General features: G+C 36.8%; 1 protein-coding gene across 1 annotated transcript in view; it reads right to left on the bottom strand.

Moving 5' to 3' along the window:
* Positions 1-6,188: 6,188 nt before the first annotated feature.
* Positions 6,189-21,993, bottom strand: part of LOC141293485 (guanine nucleotide exchange factor DBS-like) — a 17,244-nt gene continuing 1,439 nt past the window's right edge. Inside the window, exons 2-13 of the mRNA XM_073825520.1 lie at positions 19,393-19,476; positions 19,204-19,296; positions 18,111-18,203; positions 17,245-17,370; positions 16,927-17,148; positions 13,662-13,754; positions 13,377-13,455; positions 12,284-12,338; positions 9,095-9,192; positions 7,812-7,907; positions 7,053-7,136; positions 6,189-6,295 (exon numbers count right to left, since the gene is read on the bottom strand). Of these exons, the coding sequence (XP_073681621.1) occupies positions 6,189-6,295; positions 7,053-7,136; positions 7,812-7,907; positions 9,095-9,192; positions 12,284-12,338; positions 13,377-13,455; positions 13,662-13,754; positions 16,927-17,148; positions 17,245-17,370; positions 18,111-18,203; positions 19,204-19,296; positions 19,393-19,476 (1,230 nt within the window). The remainder of the gene's footprint in view (positions 6,296-7,052; positions 7,137-7,811; positions 7,908-9,094; positions 9,193-12,283; positions 12,339-13,376; positions 13,456-13,661; positions 13,755-16,926; positions 17,149-17,244; positions 17,371-18,110; positions 18,204-19,203; positions 19,297-19,392; positions 19,477-21,993) is intronic.

The raw sequence follows: 21,993 nt of genomic DNA, 5'->3' as shown, positions 1-21,993 counted from the left end.
AGTCTCACCCAAGCGGAGCTGGTAGACAAACATTATACCTACATATACATATATGCACATTTTCATGTTTTATGTTTCAGTTCATGTACCGGGCCAACAGATTGAGTTTATCAATCTAACATCGGCCCGGCCCAAGAGAGTTATGGGGGAAAAAGGGCAGGCAGCCGAACGATAGTGAAGGGGAAGGGAGAGGATCGTTTCCTTACGATCCCCTTCTCCTAAACCGCGCATCACGTCTCCTCTGAGACCTACCCCTCCCAGGAGGGGGGGGTCTCGAGTGGCCACACAAACCGCCTGGCCCTGCATCCGGCCCACAGGCCAAGAGGGGCCAGGCTCCCCATGCGTTTGGGTGGGGATGAAGACCGGTGAGGAATAAAAGACCCAAGGGATCCACGGGTCTTCATCCTCCAGCAGATCAGCCTGGTACGCCTGCAACACTGCCACTGTGTGCAGGCGGCACCAGGCTGAACCGCTGCCGCGTATGCCCTCACCTTTTTTTTTTTTTTTATGGCACCGATGGCCTGCCATACTCACGCACTCACTCTGCACCAGCAGGATTAACACGCTGGTATAGATGAGTGCGGGCTGGCTATGGTTTATCCCATGCCTTTCCGATCTTATTATATAGATCAGGAAGGAATGGGATGCACATGGGGACTGGTCTGTTATGGCCAGGGAGAAATTGCCAGCATAAACTGCTATGCGCAACCTCCCCCTGCACGTACTTTGAACGCAGATCAAAGCAGACCGCAGAGCGGTTCATAACAGACAGCAGCTCATAATACGCGGGGCAGGCAGGCTGTGAGAGCTCATAACAGCCACATCCTACTTGTCTGGCTTAAAACCAGTAGAGCACTTGCTGCTATATCAAAAGGATGTCAGTTTCTTAGAACAACACATCCTTCGGCCGCAGCTCGCCCTCGTCCGCGGCTGACGAGCGCGAGAGATTACACATCTCTCAACTCGTGACCGCGCTTCATCTGTAACCGCCGCGGGCTCGTTCTCCGTGCAGCCTCGGCTGCCACGGGACCCGAGCCGCGCTGGGCAGATAAATGTCCCAATTCCCTCGGGAAAAGGGACAACGAGAGCAGAGTTTCCTTAGAGAGAAACTCTCACAATGAACGCGCTCTGCACTCTCAAGTACAGAGCGCGCATGCTCATCACCCAAACACATAACAAAACAGATTGTGCACGTCATCTGGTGTCAGATTTCCCTGACACGGAATCCGCACACTTCCTGAACTGTTTACTCTAGGAATCGTCATTCTACTCACGCTTAGAACAAGGCCAGTCTGAAGGACAAAAAGATGGTTGATGTATTCACAAGCACACCTTTATACTGGTAGGCGCCTTGTGATGATGTCATAGGCTGGTGCCGGCCAATGTCAAAGTTCATTGTCGTTGTTCTATAAGAGCTTCAGAGCCGGTCACACTGGAGGCAGTTCCCATAGTGTCCACCAGGACGCAGCGTAGAGTTCCCTCCGGAAGGGAACCTTATATTCAATAAAACTAAAAAGTAAAAAAAACATGTAAAACAATGTTTTTAACATAATATATAAATGAAAATGCGTTTTTTTTATTATAATACTAATACAATTTATTTAATGATAAACATTTGCTAAATGAGTACATGTGAAAATGTAAATATTACATTATTATTAATTATATTTATAGACGTTTTTCCTGAACACGGAAGTAAGTCCGACTCTTAACTGAAAGAATGCTTTGCATTTCCGGTCTGCATTGTTTCTAGTCAAATTAGGGTATATTCCGAGCTAATAAACTAATGTTAAACCTATTAAAATGTTTTTAAAAAGCACCATAGCTCCATAGCGCCATCACTTGGCAATGTGGCAATGACCGTCATTTGTCAGTGCCTCACTTTAATGAGTGTGTAGATGACACGAAGCAGCGGACGTTAGCTACATTAAAAACAGATGGACGCTATTTGAGTGGGTCCCTATGGAAACCGGAACAGAAAAGCATTCAATCTGACGTTAGAATTCGTAATGGCGGCGCTCATCGTTTACTCAGGAAAAAGGTCTATACTACAGGGCCGTTGAATGCTTGAATCTGATTGGCTGACGAACGTTCTAGAGGTGTGCATTATTTTCAGGGAAACCCACGGCGAACGTAGTTCCAGGCAGCTTTTGATCGCAGTATATGACGTTTTGGAACTAGCAACGAAGCTGTTGGATGAGCTGCGTAAGAAATTAATCCTACTCACAATAGCGTTTTAAGGTTAAAAACCGGACGAATGTCTTGAAATATATCATCTGATCGATGTCTTGAGGTGTGGTAACTGTAGTATAAGCGGAATAATTGACTTCGGGCCGTAGAATTCTGCAAAAATAATGCACACCCGAGGTGGAACGGCCACTCCGCTTCGCGTCGTGACTAGTGATGGGTCGTTCTTGAACTCTTCGTTCATTTTGAACGAATCTTTAATGTGACTCGGGAAGAACGAGTCGTCTCGGGGAGTGATTCGTTCAGTCGCGCATGCACAATTGCGCAACTATGAACGAACGACTCAAACCCGAAGACTCGAGAAATGAACTAATCAATTCTGTTTCCAGCTCACGGGCTCAGGCAGCATAGGTAAAGCGTATGGGGCTGTCACGTGATGAACGAACGACTCAAACCCGGACAGATAGAGGTGAGGGAGCTAATCATAGACTGAAGACCCAGGTAAACAATGAATTAACCTTTTCTTTTTCTAATAGTATTATAGTTTTGTCTTGTTTGTAGTGTAATCAACGTTTGTACAAGCAGTACATGTGTTATGGAAGTAACACGTACAGGGTTCTTACACCTTTTCCAAAGTAAAAATCAAGCACTTTCAATGTGCATTTTAAAAATTTTCTATCACTGTGGTAAATTACATATTCTCATACATGAGTTCTTAATTTTAAATCAGATGTTATTGTGCTATTAAATGTGTATATAGCATTGCCTAATATAAATAGCCAATATACAGTATACAAATTATATAATTTAAAATAATTAATTAATATAATTTACAGAGTATCTGCAGTATTTTAAAAATAAAATTTAAAGGCTTTTTAAGACCTGCAGAAATAAAAGTAATACTATATGAGTGGAGTATGGCAATGTCTATGGTAACATATTATTGACTGGTATAAAATAACTGTAAAAAAAATATGATACTAAACTAAAATTCTAAAACTTGAAAAGTTTCTAAAACTTGAATGTTTTTCACAAATACATTTCACATTTCAGCCAAAAAGTACTAAAAGGTAGTCAAAAGAAACTACATAGAAAATCAGACAGGAGTCTAAATGTCAATCAAAAATATTTTCAATTCACAAATAACAACAAATATCAAGGAATTATTATTTTTTCACTATTTACAATGTATCTACGGCATAGTGTATTTTTAAATATCAATTTAAGACAATTTATGACCCTTTTTAAGAGCTGCACATGTAAAATGAACAGTATGAGTGCGTTGGACAATATAATTTATTATATTTATTTAAAAGATAAATACTACTGTCTTAATTGTTTAGATATTTAGGAAGCACATTAACTTCTTTCACATTTACAACTTATGTGTTTGCTGCATAACATGGGTCGATATTTGCAATAATCTGACTATAAACAGCTGAAAATGTGCAAATTCATTCTCTGTCACGAGGGGGCGCTTTAAGAGCGCTGAAATATTACGGTTTCCCTATAGGCCTATGTCACGCAACAATTGAACGTCTCTGAGTGGGGAGACGGCAGTTCCGGTTAGCTTTTTAGGGACGTTCTAAAACGCTTAAAGTGGCTTAATGTACGTAAAAAACAAACTTCTGTTAAATTTTACTTATAATAAATACTTACTGCTGTCAAACGAATGAGATATCATTCAGCATATAAAGTGAATATCATCACGTTAAGCGTTTTATCCCTATAGAATCCCATTAAGGAAAAAGCTTAAGATGGTTTTTTATAATGGACTTTAATGGGGGGCGATCAATTTATATGCTGAATAAGAGCTCGTTCTTTTGACAGCAGCAAGTATTTATTATATTATTTATTATTTATTATAAGTATTTATTATAAGTAAAATTTTACAGAAGTTTGGTCTTTCCTGATCGCTGTTGAGGTACGTTAAACCACGTTAAGCTGTTTCCTTATAATGGGCTTCTATGAGGGAGAAAACGCTTAACGTGATATTACTGAATGTCAAAGTCAAGTGTATTTACATAGCAGAGATAAGTGTAATACATGTGTCAGATAAAACATCCTTTTTAATTAATCGAATTTTGTTTTATTTACAATCATCGGTGGGAATACATAGACGGGGCTGATCGTCCCCCCAGTTATTCCAGGGAAACCGGGTTGGTGTAGTATTTTGTTCCGACCACTTTGCGAGACGTAGATGCTCTCCTTGTTGAAATGCAAACTGCAAACGAAAGTGCTGCCCCGGAGAATATTAAAAGAAGGCCCCTCATCTCTCCTTATTAATCTCACCCAAGACTTGCGTAGTGTTTCGTCGTAGAGCAACCTGGTACGCTTCAAGAACAACTGCGGGTGGAGGCTGCCATTGTTGTTATCGTTACAGTAGCGTTACTAGCAATGACCGGAAGTTCTATTACCCTACTCCACGTTCCGGAAGCAGGAAGTGAGACATAGGCCTATTAACAGCTGTACACAAAGCAGCATTAAACGCTGTTTTATCAGGCATGAAATTAAAATGCCAAACACACGTTTCTGAGGATAGTCGGTTTCCTTCAGAAACATTCATATAAAGACATCCGTGCTGCGTTTTGACTTTGAAACCTGCAGCATGCATATTTATTCTGTGACATCATTGCCTTTTTAAGTTTAATCCAGCCATATCGTGACTCTCGTCTTTCCGTCCCCAACTGTAAGACCTCTTAAACTTATAATTAAGCATTTTCTTATACGATTTAATATATTTAAAACTTTTTATGGCCTTAAATTTGATATAACTAAATGGAGGAGTTTTTAAGGACCCGCAGGAGCCCTCTACTTTGTAATAGTCCGGTGAAACATTTTGGTAGCCCGACTGGAAAACACAATAGCCCCGGGACATTGGGCTGGCGACTTTGCGAGCCCCAAATTCTCGTTTTAAACATAATTCGTATTTGTCGTTTTCAAGCCATCGTGGACTGATGCGACAACCTCCCGGCATGTTTTATCTCCCGCTCTGTTCCATCAGAGGGCGCTCATCAAGAAAGACCGGCGGATCACACTGCAGCCACACCTGCAGACTCCAGCGGAGCTGTTTTTTTTTTTTTCTTTTCTTTTACATATTATAAGCCTAACAAAAAATAACTATTTAGTATGAAAGCGAATTAATATCAAACCAATATGCAACTGCATATTCAAGCACTTTCAAGCACTTCATCCAAAATCCAAGCATTTTTCAAACCTTGAAAACACTTAATTAAAATTCAAGCTTTTTCAAGGAATTCAAGCACCCGTACGAACCCTGCACATAGCTTTTTAATTATATTTTGGTACGAAATGAACGAAATGACTCGAAAAAAGATTTGTTCGTTTTGCTGAATGAGACTCAAAGATCCAAGTCTGTAAAATGATCCGAACTTCCCATCACTAGTCGTGACCGTATCACCACCTCGGGTGTGCATTATTTTCTAAGAATTCTACGGCCCATCGTCAATTATTCCTTACATATAACTGTAATAATTTTTGTGTTGATCACTGTTATGTGTAAATGTAAATATTGTAAATATTACTTATCATATTAGTATTTATACTAATATGCTATATACATTTTTAATTCCTGTTAATTGGTTTAAATTAAAAATAACAAAAAAGTAATGTTTAAAGAAATAATTAATACATGTGAAAAAATATATTTTTAATGAATAATAATATCAATAATAAACATAGTAAAACAATTGATCATTGTGCATATGTATATATTCAATTATTCATAAAAATAAATTGAAAATAATAAACTCCTTTAATTAAATGCATGTAAATATTAAATATTAAATTAATTTGAATAATATAATAATACTTAATTTTGTAAGATCACAAACTTGCATGGTACCCTTAACTCCAAATTCTTTCAGAACAATTGTCTTTGCAAACAGCATCTTGTCGCTTTAAATAAAACCCATCTGGCCACTAACTACAAACAATAAGTGAATAAAAACAAACCCACAAACATCTTACAAGGACTGTGTTCAACATGCAACATGTCGTGCAGTCCACGTGGTACCTTCATAGCCAAATGGTGTAGGGTCGCTCTTGATCTGATGCCTCTTGCTCTTAAGGCTAGAGGAGAGAGGAACTAAGCACAAACATGGATTTCTGTTAGAAAAGAAGCCCAGCTCATCTATCACAATCTCTCAACCTATCCATCCAAGATTAATTATCACAATAATCTTTCATTATTCCCCTGCAGTTGCGACGCTTTCATTACAATAAAAGAGAATAATGGGGCCACGAGAAACAAAAGGCTCATGTGCATCTAAATTCTCATTCACATTCCCAGAGCTGCACAGCGGGGCTACACTGCTAAATGTCACGCCACATCCCAAATGTCAGCTTATCAAGAGTCAGTATTTATTATTCAATGCAGCTGTCCCTTCATGTTTTTTAGGGGATTCATTTGCTCTGAAGTGCACAGTTAGATTCTATGCATTTCAAACATTTCATACGAGCTGTAATGAAGAAGCTTGGGATGTCAAAGGTTCATAGTAAAATATGAAAAAATGCCAGTATCTGAGTAAAAAGGCCCAGCTTTAATGAGGTGTAATGTGGACTTTCAAGACTTTCAGGGTTGGACAGAAAGTTGAGACATTGTGTCACAAGAGTGCAGCCCCCTGTGGAGCAAGAGGTTTTTATCAAAAAGACTTAAAGCTGCATGCTAACAATGTATCAAGCAAACTAGAATATGCAAACATTGCATGCTAACTTTATAATGGAAGTGCTCTAGGTTTTTTTGTGTTGTTTGCAGCGTAGGTGTGTTGTATCTCTTCTGACCCTGTTAAAACATGCTTAGAAGTGATCCTGCACCCCAGTAAAACCACACGCAGTTTTTGTACCTTTAGTGCGTGGTGCAGAAGCGGAGTTGACAGTTGAGGCTAAAGAAAAGCGGCGTGTGACATCTGTCTCCTTAGGCGTGGGTTCTGAAGTGAAAGGCAGGAATGGGTTAATAGTTAGTCTGATTTAAGAGAAAACAGGATGAAGTGAAATGAAAGACAGGACGATGCATGCGAAGAAAACCAGTCTAAGGTGGATTAAAGATGTTTAGCAGTGGTGCTCATACAGGTTGCAGAGATTGAGCCTCACGTTATTTCTCATTTCTCTGTCTCACACATTCTGTAATTACTTTTCTGTTGATCTCTAGCTCTATTTTACTGTCTACCTAAATAAAGTGATGCTAGTAAGTAAGTTAATGAAAATAGATAGACAGACAGATAGACAGGTGAAAATCCTACTCAAAAATGCTAATACTGTTTTGAAGCTGTCAAGAGAATAGTGCAAGCTCAGTGTAACTAGACTATGACGTTTGCTTGAGCCTGAAGCATTTCAGTTCTTCTGTTGTCTTCAGCGGAGGCTGACCTGCTTTGCACACAATTCAGATTCCTCTGAGAATTCAAATGTTCTGCAATGACAAAGCTCTTGAGGTTGCCACGCTCCTTTCAGAAGTCACTCACGTCGGAAAAAAGGCATAAGTGATCTTGGAGGCGACTGACAGAGAGTGATGACAATGAATTTTAACAACAGGGACAACAGGCACACACCAGGATGAGATGATGGATGAGTTTAAATAGAGACGATCCGTGATGCGGTGCCGTTACCTGCAGGGAGAGACCTGCGGTTTGACAGGCCCTGTAAGGTGAAGCGCTTTCTAGCGAGAGCAGATCGCTCTGAGCCGAGGCTGGCTGAAGCGTCAGCTATAAGAGGAGAGAAGGACAGCACTGCGGTTAAAGCAGCAGGTAGAAAAGGGTGGAGCGTGAGGTGAACAGCAGGGATAAGAGATCAAGAAGGATCTGTCACTAAAAATAATAGTATTGTCTTTGATGGAGCAGCCCATAAAGGCTGTTTTTGTTGTATTAACCCCTTCAGGTGATATAGGGTGTTATGTTTCCTCATACAGTAGAAAGCAAACATTACCTGCAAAAGTTTATTTAATTACTCACCCTGATGTTGTTTTTAAACCCATAAGACCTTTGTTCATTTTCGGAATAAAAATTAAGATATTTTTGATGAAATCCGAGAGCTTCCAAAGATGAATAAAGGTCTTATGGGTTTGGAACGACATGAGGATGAGTAATTAAAGACAGAATTTTCATTTTTTGAGTGAACTATCATAAGTAATAACCTCCATTATATTATGCTCTCCAGATATTGCATCAGCAGTGGCTTTAAAAAAAAAAAAGAAAAAGAAAAGAATCGGTAACCACAATCTGTATCATAATAGATGTTTCAGAAGCATCAAAGACTAAAGTGAAACATGTTTATGAGTGTAAAACATCTCCAGCTCAGGTCAGAGGCTCATAATCCTTTGCCTCCAGACTGGCTTTGTCAGGGGCGCTGGGTCAGCACAGAGAGGACTTCTATCCTCAGAGGAACTAACCACCTGTCACAATCCTTTACTCATTCAAAATCTGCAACCTGACAGGATGCTAAGACCAAACCGAGCGATATTTACCCCAAACCACCTCTCCAGACGCCAGCACATGCGGTGAGGAACACGAGAGCAGGCCAGGTCAGACCAACTGACACGGCAGAGGACTCGATGCATTCAGCATTATAACTGAGCTTTATCTCAAAATACCTTGCCAAGGGGAATGAAGCTTCAAAGTGCTTACCAGTAACCAATTACCCATTGGCAATTTTATAGCCATTACTGCAGAGATTAGAGATAATGGCCTAATTAAGGAAAATACACTAAATGGTTAAAAAGTAAGTAGGAGAGAGGAAGACAGACAACACTCTGTGATAAACAGCCTGTCACTACAAATCACCGTAAATCCGGAGTTCTTGTTGACTCTGCAGGCTCTGAAGGGCAAATAGTTCTCATTGTTTGGTTGGTTAGAGAAATGGTAGATTTTTATTTTAGATTTATAAGTGCTCTCACCTCGTTTTTGACGCATATTTGGGCCTGTATCACCACGCCTGTAGCCTGTTTCAGGACTGGAAGAGTCAGACTGCCGTAGAGCTGTTTTGCGCATATTTCTGTCAATAAAAGCAAAAGCAGCAGAACGCAATGGTAAAATAGATGCAAATGTCACAAGAATATGCATATACATGCATACAATGGCCCCTGAAGTAGTGTTGGGTTCGAGTCCACCTAAGTCGAGTCCGAGTCGAGTCCAAGTCTTTAACCATTCGAGTCCGAGTCAGAGTCCAAAATGGGGCGAGTCGGACTCAAGTCAGAGTCCGAGTCGAGTCCGAGTCCAACTAAACACAACTGTTTGTCAGTATCTTAACCTTGTTTTAACCTTTACAACTAGAATAAGGCAATGACAATTTAAATGTAACAAAAGCAAACCTCTTTTGCATATTGCCATTTTTATTTTTGATTTCACACCATCTCATAATTAGTGTCATGTTCAGCAAACCTTAAGTCATGTAACAGAAGTTATAGACTTGATTTATGTATTGTGACATTTTCAGAGTGAAACAGCTTTTAGAATGTGAAAAAATATAGGGCAAGACAGGACTTGACTTTTTTTTTTGTTTATAGTAAATATATAAATTCAATGGGGTGGGTAGAAAGATGGATGGTTAGACCTTAGACAGGGTAGATGGCATTTACAAAAATTCTTGGATAAAAATGAGGCTGTGAGGGTTAATGACAGTTTTTAAGTAGCAAAGGAAATGCCATGGAATAAAAGAGTAAACTTTTTTTTCTGACTTTATTTTCACAATTCTGAGATTATATCTTACAATTCTGATAAGAAAAGACATTCTCCCATTTCTCCTCAGCTCAAAATCACGAGCTTATATCCCACACTGGCATTTTTCCCCTCAGAGCTGACAAACTCACTACTGTTGAGTTAATTTGAGTTATAAAGTCTGTAATACAACAAATAAACGACACTAAATTGTGAGATAAAATAGGTAAATGTAATATGACACAGTCTGCTGCAGCAGGTTTACGCTGCTGTCGATTTAAGACCGGACGCACAGATCATATATTTTGACACATCTGTATTTCTCCCCACTGTTCAAATCAAGACAAAACCGACTGCATTTGCATAAATACTGTCCAAGACAGTGCATTTTGACATTACTTTTCGTGTAAGTGTGTAGCAACAACATGCAAAAGAAAACTTAATTCAGCATTTTCAGTGAGCACACTTTGGGTGTGTGTATGCAAAGAAACCAGCAGGCTTTCAAGTACTGGCAAGACTTTTAAACACGTGCAAATACTGAATGTCACTTTCGTAATAATGCATCGAGTCAGTAAATTTTCCCTCAACTGTCCCTGGAAAAGCTAGAGTCCGAGTCAAGACCAAGTCAAAATGCATCCAAGTCTGATAAAAATTGTATTCGAGACCGGACTCGAGTCCGAGTACCCCAACTCTACCCTGAAGTATTGTAACACTGAAAGCAATATTCAAAAATTTTAACTAAAAGCATACATTTGAAACAAAATAAAACTACATATGCATACAATACTGTTCACAAGTCTATGGAAGCCTGTTTCCACCACTGAATTAAAAAAAAAGCAATTACGACTTTTTATCTCATAATTCTGAAAAAATAGTCAGAACTGCGAGATAATCTAATTTTTGCGAGAAAAAAGTCAGAATTGTGAGATATAAACACATTTGTGAGAAAAAAAGTCAGAATTGCAAGGTATAATCTCAAATTTGCGAGAAAGTAAATCAGAATTACGAGATATAATCAAGGATTTGCAAGAAAAAATTCAGAATTAAGAGATAAACTTGGATTAGCAAGAAAAAAGTCAGAATTAAAGATAAACTCGGATTTGTCAAAATTACAAAATATAAGTTCATAATTGCGAGAAAATAAGTCAGAATTGCAAGATACAAACTTGCATTTGCAAGAAAAAAACTCGGAATTTCAAAATATAAACTCGCAATTGCGAGAAAATAAGTCAGAATTGCAAGATACAAACTTGCATTTGCAAGAAAAAAGTCAGAATTACAAGATATAAATTCGCAATTGTGAGAAAATAAGTCAGAATTGCGAGACACAAACTTGCATTTGCGAGAAGAAAAGTCAGAGTTGCGAGATATAAACTCATAATTGAGAAAGAAAATAAGTCCGAATTTCGAGATACAAATTCGTATTGTGAGTTTATATCACGGAATTCTGAGGAAAAAGTCAGTTTATAACTGAGTTTATAACTTGCAACTGTTGAGTATATATCTTGCAGTTGTGAGAAAATAAGTCAGAATTGCAAGATACAAACTCGTATTTGCAAAAAAAGTCAGAATTATGAGATATAAACTCGCATTTGCGGAGAAAACAAAAAGTCAGAGTCGCAATTATTTTTACATTATGCAATTCTGAGATATAAAGTCACAATTCTGACTTTATAACTTGCATTTGCGAGTTTATATCTTACAATTGCGAGAAAAAAGTCAGAATGGTGAGATAAAGTCGTATTTCCTTTATTTTTTATTCAGTGGCGGAAAAGGCTTCCATAGCCTTGTGAACAGTAGTGTATGCATATGTAGTTTCTGTTGAAAACTTGTATTCATCAATGAATCCTAAAAAAAATAATGACAGATTCCACAGAAATATGAAGCAGCACATCTGTTTTTAACTTCATAATAATAATAAATGCTTCTGGAGCATAAAATAAGACATTTTGTTTCAAAACAATAAAAAAACTTACCGACCCTAAACTTTTGAAACATTAACTGAATTTAAATACACAAGAATATTTTAATAATCATAAGGATTTTATCATATATTCTTCATATTTTTATGTAAGGTCAAGTAAACATATTTCTATAAAATAATTTTGTAGTTTCTAGAAAATCTGAATAAGACAGATAATGTGCATAGTATATCATTAACCAGAAGTGTGAGTCATAAACACTCAATTATAGCCTCCATAAGTAAATATTCATACGCTTGCATGAACAAATAAAGAGTAATTTGCTTTGTTATTATTAAAGTACAAAATTATTTATTAGACTCTCTGGATATCAAACATTAACGTAAGAACTACACCCATTGTTGCTCAACTAGAACACCTATGTAAACTTAAGGGAAGTTGACTTTGCAGTACACCACATCGGGCCAGTTAGATAAAAGCAAATGTAAAAAATTGCTAGGAAAATACCTCATAGGAGCATGGTAGATGTTCTCCGTAATCTTCTGATGAAGTTGACTGGCTTCTATGCAGTGAAAGAGGTCATAAAGAGGTTATTCAGTTTTCACATAGTATACTCACACAGCACACAAAAACACCTCCAGGAATCATTTGGTCTTTGATGTCTTTTTCAGTACCTTTACTAAGCAACCATGAAAACTGAAAATGTCAGATAATATCACGTTACATTAGGGCTGGGCGATATGGCCTAAAATCAAAATCTCGATTAATTGAACATTTTAACCCGATTACGATTAATGAACGATTATTTTATTCATTAATAAAATTATATTTAATTATATTTAAATAATATTTATTTTTTTGCCCTCATAGTTCACTGAAAAGTTTTGTACAGTAAATATGCGCACATATTACAAGTGAGAGATTTTTGAAGGGTGCACACACTATCTACTATCTATGATTATTTATTGAACATCAGTGTTGAACAACTGAAATTAAAGCACACATTGCTTAAAATGAAAAGTCACATTTTTCTTAAATTAGTGAAAATAAATAACTTGCACTTTTGGAAACAAAATAAATTATTTATAAAATAATAAATATTAAAAGTGGAAAATAAGCAGTATCTCTTCTAAATAAAATTACTCTTGTATATCCTGTAAATACTTTTTACTGTATAAATACTGTTTAAGCTCTCCATCGACATGTCGGCGGAATAACGCAACGTAACGGAGCGGGGTCACATGACTCCACACGCAGTAGTGTTTTTAAAGGGAAAGTAATTGAAATAATTGACCTGGAAAAATTTGATTGATTATAGGTTCTGAATGTCGATTTCGATTACTTTTCGATTAATCGCCCAGCCCTACGTAACTTACATCTATCAGATAGAACCACAACACAGCCGAATTATCTGTTTAGGTGTTTCAAAGCACTGAGGTAACTGTGTGCAACTGTGTAAATATTTTTTTTATATGCAAAAAAGTTAAGTAGGTGAAGTTGTTTCAGGTTGTCATTGTCAAGTGATGAGACAGTACATTTTGTTTTCTCCAGGGTTTTTTTTTATTAGACTTGCGTGAAGGGGAGGTTTGCTCAGAAATACCTCGGCAGGCTTCCAGCTGGCTTGTTAAGACTTTGCGGATCTCTGACACCCATGTGTTCTTCACATCCATCGAAGGGGCCTGAAAGAGAATTCAAGACATGTTGTAATGTGAACTTTCCTGCTATGGGACAACAGTTCCCTCTCATGGCCAAAAGATGGAACAACATGATGATGCTCCCCGAAAACAATATAGATTAGATAAAATGATAAAGGCTGACCTATAAAATACACAGGAACTTTTTACTGTTTGGACCCCACTTTGAAAACCCTGTGAGCTTGTTGTACCTGAACGATGTAAACTTCCTCTCTGCCATTGTACCAGATTTCAAACTTCTTGATGTCTCCCTTTACATTTTCTGTGATTCCCACTGAGCTCATCTGGGAAAAAAAAAAAAAAAAAACACACAACACTGATGTTTCACTTGAGTTTCTCATCTGATCAAATGTAATATGATCTAAAATGTATTTATTTTAGCTTGTACTACATTTAATTCACTACTCATCATTTCGATACACTGATAATAATGATATAGATGGTTTGCTCTACAAGTCATGACTCAAAGTTCATGCAAATTTTATGGTTACACAAGCAAGGGAAAAACAATGCAATGCATTGTTTAAATTGTTGATTATATTATATATTAGAATTCACGAACAAACTTTGAACTTTGTATGAACTTTTACTGAACTTTGAAGCAGTTATAAAAGCTTGAAGTTTTAAAGTTTTAAATGTTTCAAGCTTGTTTAGATGTTTTTTAGCAAGATTAGCAAGTTGTTCAGACGGTTCTACTATGATTGGTATATTAATAACGTTTTTCGCATGATAAGCATTTTTCTAACATGATTAACATGTTTCTAGCACAGTGGTCTCAAACTGAAGCACAGTTTAGCTCAGGGGTGCCCAATCCTGTTCTTGGAGATCTACTATCCTGCAAAGTTCAGCTCCAACCCTGATTAAACACACCTGAACCAGCTAATTAATCTCTTAGGTAGCACTTGATAATTACAGACAGCTGCGTTGGAGCAGGGCTGGAACTAAAGTCTGCAGGTAGGTAGATCTCCAGGATTGGGCACCCCTGGTTTAGCTCGACCCTAATCAAACACACCTGATCCAACTAATCAAGGTCTTTAGGACAACTAGAAACTTCCAACCAGATGTGAGTTGCAGCTTTTGATGTTTATCTGCTTACCCCCAGGGCATCCAAGATGTAGGTGACTTTGTTTCCTCAGAAAAACACAAACGAAGATTTTTAATGAAAACCGGTGCAGTCTGCCAGCCTTATCATGGACGTGGATGGGCACCAAACCTTTAAGAGTAAACAAAAACATGCACAGACAAATCCAAATTACACCCTACAGCACGTGACGATACATTGATGTCCTAAGACACGAAACGATCGTTTTTTGTGAGAAACTGAACAGTATTTATATGATTTTTTACCTTTGATAACACAGCCACGTCCATCTGTCATGAGCACGAGATCATCATCCGGCTTGTGACATGTGAACGCGCTCTGTTGTAGAATACGCAAACGCCGGAAGCGATCTGTCGCATGTATACGACACTTCCCCTTACGGCGTTTGCGTATTCTATGCCAGAACGTGTGCACATGTGACGTGACTGATGCCAAACTCGTGCTCATGACAGATGGACGTGGCTGTGTATCAAAGGTAAAAAATGATATAAATACTGTTCAGTTTCTCGCAAAAAACGATCGTTTTGTGTCTTAAGACATCAATGTATCGTCATGAGCCGCAGGGTGTAATTTGGATTTGTCTGTGCATGTTTTTTGTTTACTTTTAAAGGTTTGGTGCCCATCCACATCCATGATAAGGCTGGCAGACTGCACCAGTTTTCCTTAAAAATCTTCGTTTGTGTTTTTCTGAGGAAACAAAGTCACCTACATCTTGGATACATTGGGGGTAAGCAGATAAACATCACATTTTCATTTTTGGGTGAACTATCCCTTTAAGCCCCGAGTTTCCGAGTTTCTAGCATGATTATCATATTGCTACCATGTTTCTAGCATGATTAACATGTTTTAACATGATTAACATGTTGCTAGCATTATTAGCATATTGCTAACATGTTTCTAGGAGGATTAGCATGATTTCCATGTTTCTAACATGTTTCTAGCATGATTAACATGTTTTTACCATTATTAACATGTTTCTAGCATTTGGCTAGCATGATTAACATGTTGATCATGTGTCTAGCATAGTTTGTTGTTAGCATTATTAGCATGTTGCTAACATGATTTTAGCATAATCAGCATGTTGCTATCATGTTTCTGTTATGCTTTTAGCATAATTTGCATGTTTATAACATGTTTCTAGCATGAATAAAATGTTTATACCATGATTAACATGTTTCTAGCATGATTACATTGTTGCTAGCATGTTGTTAGCATAATTAACATGTTGCTAACATGTTTTAGCATGATTAGCATGTAGAAACATCATGTTTCTATCATGTATTAACAAATATTGCATGTTTCTAATGTTCTAGCATGATTTACATTTTGTAACATGATTAACATGTTTCTAGCATGTTGCTAGCATAATTAGAATGTTGATAACATGCAAAGTCCAAGGCAAGGCAAGGCCATCGTGTTTCTAGCATGATTAACATATTGGTAACACGTTTATAAAATTATTAGCATGTTGCTAGCATGTTTCTAGCATGATTTGTATGTTTCTAACATGTTTCTAGCATGTTGTTAGCATAATTCGCATGTTGATAACATGCAAAGTCCCTTTAGGGCAAGTCATTTTACTTGGTGGCCATCTTTGAAACGCCTTTCAGGTATGCAAGTGCAGCTCCTATGTCTTTGAATAGGAGAACGTCAAATTCTCCAAAACTGTTCACAAAGCTTAAGATTACATTTCATATTTCAAATCACCAATGAAATCTGACAAGAACTGCCTCTTAAATATTGTTCCTTGTGCTCCAATAGCATTAAAACAAGCTTATTTTTTCAGGCTAGATCGGCCAGCGCACATGCGCAGTACTGAACGCACATCTCAGAACGCTGACTGTTTCTATAGCAACCGGGACTTCTAACGACAGGGTATTCTAGTCATTGTAACATGTTTTTAGCATGATTAGCATATTGTCAAAACTTTTCTAGCATGATTAGCACGTTGCTACCATGTCAGGGTTGGAGCTAAACTCTGCAGTGCATTGGCCCTCCAGTGTAAGATTTGAGGAATCCTGCTCTAGGGGGAAATACTGACTAAATTTTGGCTCAATAGAAGAAAAATAAGCTTTTATAGCAGATCACCAATTTAATAAACAGGCTTATCACCTTAAAAAAAAACTATGGCAAAACCAGTTGAAAAGAGCTAGAGGGATTTTTTTTTTATTTATTAAAAAGATATTAAATATTCGCTCTGGAAATAAATGAGAACTTAGAGCAAATAGGAAGTTGCTATCTGTTCAACAGCAAAATATGCCTTCAGTTTAGATATGAAGCTCATTCTGTACATCCAGTTTCAGGCTCAGATCTCTGCTGTTAGATCTGACAGTCAGTGACGGTGTGCGTCCCACCTTTAATGAGTGCTTGAAACTGTAGGAAGGGGATTTCTCATGGCCATCAGATGTCTCCTCACGTTTCTTGCAGAACAAAAGCATTTTGTGGTAGAGGAAGAGATGTCTCTGCATGGGTTTGAAACGTGCCAGGTCCTTCACTTTACTGTGGCCTTTCTTATGGTCTGTCCAAACATTAAACGACCCCTGCATGAGCAGTTTTCCCAAATCGTTCAGATTGCCCTGAAATCATATATAAGACTTAGCACACACACAAACATTTTTTGACCTTCACATACCATATCTGTTCAACATAAACATAATGCAGTGTGCAGAAACCTCAAAACCAGTGATGGCGATTTGATGCATGGAGTCATTGACTGATTTGATGATGTCCAGCATTGTGGCCAGAGCTTCCTCCAGCTCTGCAGTGCCCTCTGAGTTCTTACTGCACTTCAGCATCTCCTGCAAAATTAGCAAATTGAGAAATGTTTATGAGAAACGTTTCAGTGAGGGTTAAAATAAAGACTAGGTATCAAAGCTCAATTTTCCCAATTGTCCCCAATCTCCAGTATTACAGGTTTTGTGCTTCCCAGAAGGAAACAGTTTCATTTTCATATTTCATACTGTCTTATTTTACATGTAAAATGAGAAAAGTTTAGAGTTAGTATATTAGCATAATTTAAAACGATAGTTCACACAAACATTTAAATTCTGTCAATTACTCACTGTCATGTTGTTCCAAACCCATAAGACCTTCGTTCATCTTTGGAACACAAATTAAGATATTTTTGAAGAAATCAAAGAGCTTAATGACCCTGCATAGACAGCAACGCAATAACTGACACGTTCAAGGCCTTTTGTGAAACATTGTTGAATAAAGTCGTTATCTTTATTTTCTCATAGCTTGAAAAAGTATTTTCTGATGTCACATGGACTATTTTAACAATGCCCTTACTACCTTTTTTTGGGCCTTAAACATGTCAGTTGCTTTGCTCTCTATGAATAGTCAGAAAGCTCTCGGATTTCATCAAACATATCTTCATTTGTGTTCCGAAGATGAACGAATGAGGGTGAGTAATTGAAGAATTTTAATTTTTGGGTGAACTATTTCTTTAAGATCAATAAAAGTCAATTGAGAGGTTGCCATCTTGATATACAAACAAATATATACAACAAACTAGAAAAGATAGGAAAAAACTTACCTTTAACATCAGTTGGTATTTGGTGATTCTTTGCACGGGCTTTAGCAGATATGCATCTAACGAAAGCTTGTGGTCCAACCTTTTCTGACACTCCTATGTCAAAAAAAATCATTAAAAACAGTTTTAACATTTAAAAGGTAACTATTTTTTTTCTACTAGAGAAGACATTCACATACAGAGAGACATTAGAAATGGGGTCAATAAATACTTTTTTTTTAAGAAATTTTATTTTTATTTAAAGGGGCTATATGTAACTTTTTCCCCAAAATAAACGTAACAATAGCCTTTTTATTTGACCATTTATGATTCAAACATCTCCTGATGAGCATACTGACACCTTGTCAGCTCACAGTGGGTGCACCTATAAGCCTGTATCCTATTTTTCCTATTTTCTGTCGGGTCGGATTTTTCGCGCGCTGTCTGCGGATGTGACGTCAAGCGCGTTCATGTTAAATGTTTCAGATCACTCTGCCACCACTGCTAGTCATATATATTGCAAACAAACTTAGTTTCTCAAACAATATATGTATTTGACTGTTCTTACCACTGTAAACATAATGTTGACTTCTTTGCAGCGGATGACTTGTGAAGTGTGTACGTACGAGCGCGCGCTGCGAGAGCGAGCAGAAAGGAAGAGCAGTTCCGTTCAGTTCAGTTACATATAGCCCCTTTAACAAAGACTGATCAAAAGTGACACAATTTATTTTGTTTAAAAGAATTTTGATTTGTATATCAAATAAATTTTGTTCTTTTGAACTTTCTATTCATCAAAAAATCCTAGAAAATAAATTAATCTTAATCAGCATATTAGAATGATTTCTGAGGAATCATGTGACACAAGACTGGAGTAACGGCTGCTGAAAATTAGGCTTTGCATCACAGGGATAAATTACATTTTAAAATATATTCAAATAGTAAACAGTTATTTCAAATTATAAAAATATTTCACAATATTACTGTTTTTTTACTCTATTTTTGATCAAATAAATGCAGCCTTGGTGAACCTAAGTGAAGTCCTTTTTCGAAAACATTAACTGACCCCAAATTTTAAATAGTGCACTGTTTATCTATATAGGTGTATTACCAGCCTCACCTGAAAGAACATACTGTCTCCACACTGCCGCCATAAAGCCTCAGATCGTGGCTTATTCTGACAATATTTTTCATAAATCTGTAACTCTTCCTTCTGTAAGACAGCAGATGGAGACAAGCGTTAGGATCCCATTTCACATACTGTAGTTGTACTGTATTTCACAGACCGCATCTCCAGGATATTACTCACCCTCTTCAAAAAACACGTTCCTACTAACTCCGGCTTTTCCGCAGAATTTTCCAGCTCTTTGAGAAATGTCCTGTCAAAACATAACTGAATAATGAGTACAGAAACAAAACAAATGGCTGAAGGAAATGAGAGGACAGCTGGCAGGTAAACGGCACTAATGCATAATCAAAAACATTAGAGTTTTATTTCTTCAATGGAACAAAAAAAAAAAAAGAAAGAGTAAAGCTCCAAAAATCACAAAGAACCATAAAAATACTGTATTATAATATAATACTGCCGTTTAAAAGTTTGGGATCAGTAAGATTTTTAAAGTTCTTTGTTTACTCATTAAGGCTGTGTTTATTTGATCAAAAATACTATGTAAAATAACATTTTTCTATTTTTATTCCTGTGAAGCAAAGCTAAATTTTCAGCATCATTACTCCAGTATTCAGTGTCATACGATCCTTCAAAAATCATTCTAATATGCTGATTTATTATCAAAGTTGGAAACAGTTGTGCTGCTTACATTTTTTTTTTTTTTTTTTTTTTTTTGGAAACTGTGATACTTTTTTTAGGATTCTTTAATGAATAAAAGTTAAAAAAGAACAGCATTTGTTTAAAATAGAAATCTTTAGTAACAATATACACTACCTTTCAAAAGTTTTTTTAAAGTAGTACTTTTATTCAGCAAGGATTTGTTAAATTGCTAAAGTGATAGCAAACACTTATACTGTTAAAAAATATATATATTTTGAATAAATGCTGTTATTTTTAACTTTTTATTAATCAAAGAATCCTGAAAAAACACTGATAATAAATCAGCATATAAGATATTAAATCTTTTAAAAAAAGAGAAAGAAAATGATTAATGGTAGTGTATATTGTTACAAAAGATTTTTATTTTAAATAAATGCTGTTCTTTTTCATTTTTATTTATCAAAGAATGCTGAAAAAATATCACAGGTTGCAAAAACTATTAAGCAGCACAGCTGTTTCCAACATTGATAATAAATCAGCATATTAGAAAAATTTCTGAAAGATGTAATGATGCTGACAATTCAGCTTTGCTTCACATAAATAAGTAAATAAATAACTGCAATATGCTGATCCAAAACTTTTGAACAGCAGTGTAATACAATATAAAAACGACATTTTAAGTCTAAAGTTTGGTCACCATTCACTTTCACTACAGTCATGTGAAAAAGTTAGGACAGGACACCCTATTGAATTTCATGGTTTTCCGTATCAGGACATCATAAAAAAAACTGGTCCTTGGCTGGTCTTAAAATTTGGAAAATAAAACCTTGGATGAACAACAACACATGACAAATTGCACTGTGTCATTATTTATTGAACAAAAATAAATAAAGCCAAAATGGAAAAGGCATGTGTGACAAAGTTAGGACAACCTTACTGTTAACATTGGAATTAAGAGGGTAAATAACAGTCAAGCACTGCTAATCAAATACCTTTGATTAACTGATCATCAGAGAGTCTGAGTACCTCTATAAAAGCATAAGCTTTGGCAGTTTGCTGGTCTGGAGCCTTCAGGTGTGTGTTAACACAATGCCAAGAAGTTAGGACATCAGCAATCATCTTAGAGAAGCAATTGTTGCTGCCATCAATCTGAGAAGAGCAATATGGCCATTTCCAAACAATTTGAAGTTTATCTGAAGTGGAAGACATTTAAAAACAGACACCTCTCCTTCCAGGAGTGGGCGTCCCAAAAACATTCACCCCAAGATCAGACCGTGTAATGCTCAGAGAAATGGCAGACAACCCAAGAACTACACCTCAGACTCTACAGGCCTCAGTTAGCATGATAAATGATAAAGTTCATGACAATACCATTAGAAAAATATGGGACAAAAATGTTTAGAAGGCTTGGCAAAAGAAAGCCTCTTTTATCGAAAAACAAAACAAAACAAAACATGGCAGCACAGTTTAGGTCTGCGAAGTTGCATCTAAACAAATCAAGTGTTCTAGAATAATGTCCTTTGAACAGACGAGACCGAAGTGGGGATGTTTGGCCATATGGCACAGTGCCAAGTTTGGTGAAAACCTAAAGAGCATATCAGCACAAACACCTCATAGCAAAAGTCACACATGCTGGTATGTATGTGTGTGTGTGTGTGTGTGTGTGTGTGTGTGTAAATATATATATATATATATATATATATATATATATATATATATATATATATATATATATATATTAGACAGATTTAAAGCTCCTGAATTCTTTAATTCAGACATTCTAAACAACTACAGAGTACTTTTTCTAAAGTAAGTGAACCTGCCAAACAGAACAACAGGGAGATGCCAAAATACCACTCACTAAACCTGTCCATTTGAACTGGACTGACCGAATATCTACTGTTTGTATTTATTTTAAAATGAACATACAAATGAAAATACAGCAAATACATACTATATATGTTGATGCTGGTGCTCATATGTGCATAAACACAACTGGCCCTTACAAGATCCACCTCTATGGGTGAGCATCCATTATAAAACACTCACAAGACATTCATTTTGACAACTATGCAAATATTTTGAAATTTCACACAAAAATACTATGGATCAGAGCCCCGAAAGCATGACTAGTTCATGAAT

Source organism: Garra rufa, chromosome 20 (genome assembly GCF_049309525.1).
Source record: "Garra rufa chromosome 20, GarRuf1.0, whole genome shotgun sequence".
Classification (NCBI taxonomy): Eukaryota; Metazoa; Chordata; class Actinopteri; order Cypriniformes; family Cyprinidae; genus Garra; species Garra rufa.
The sequence above is the reverse complement of the archived record's forward strand: the minus strand, read 5'-3'. Positions and strand labels throughout refer to the sequence as shown.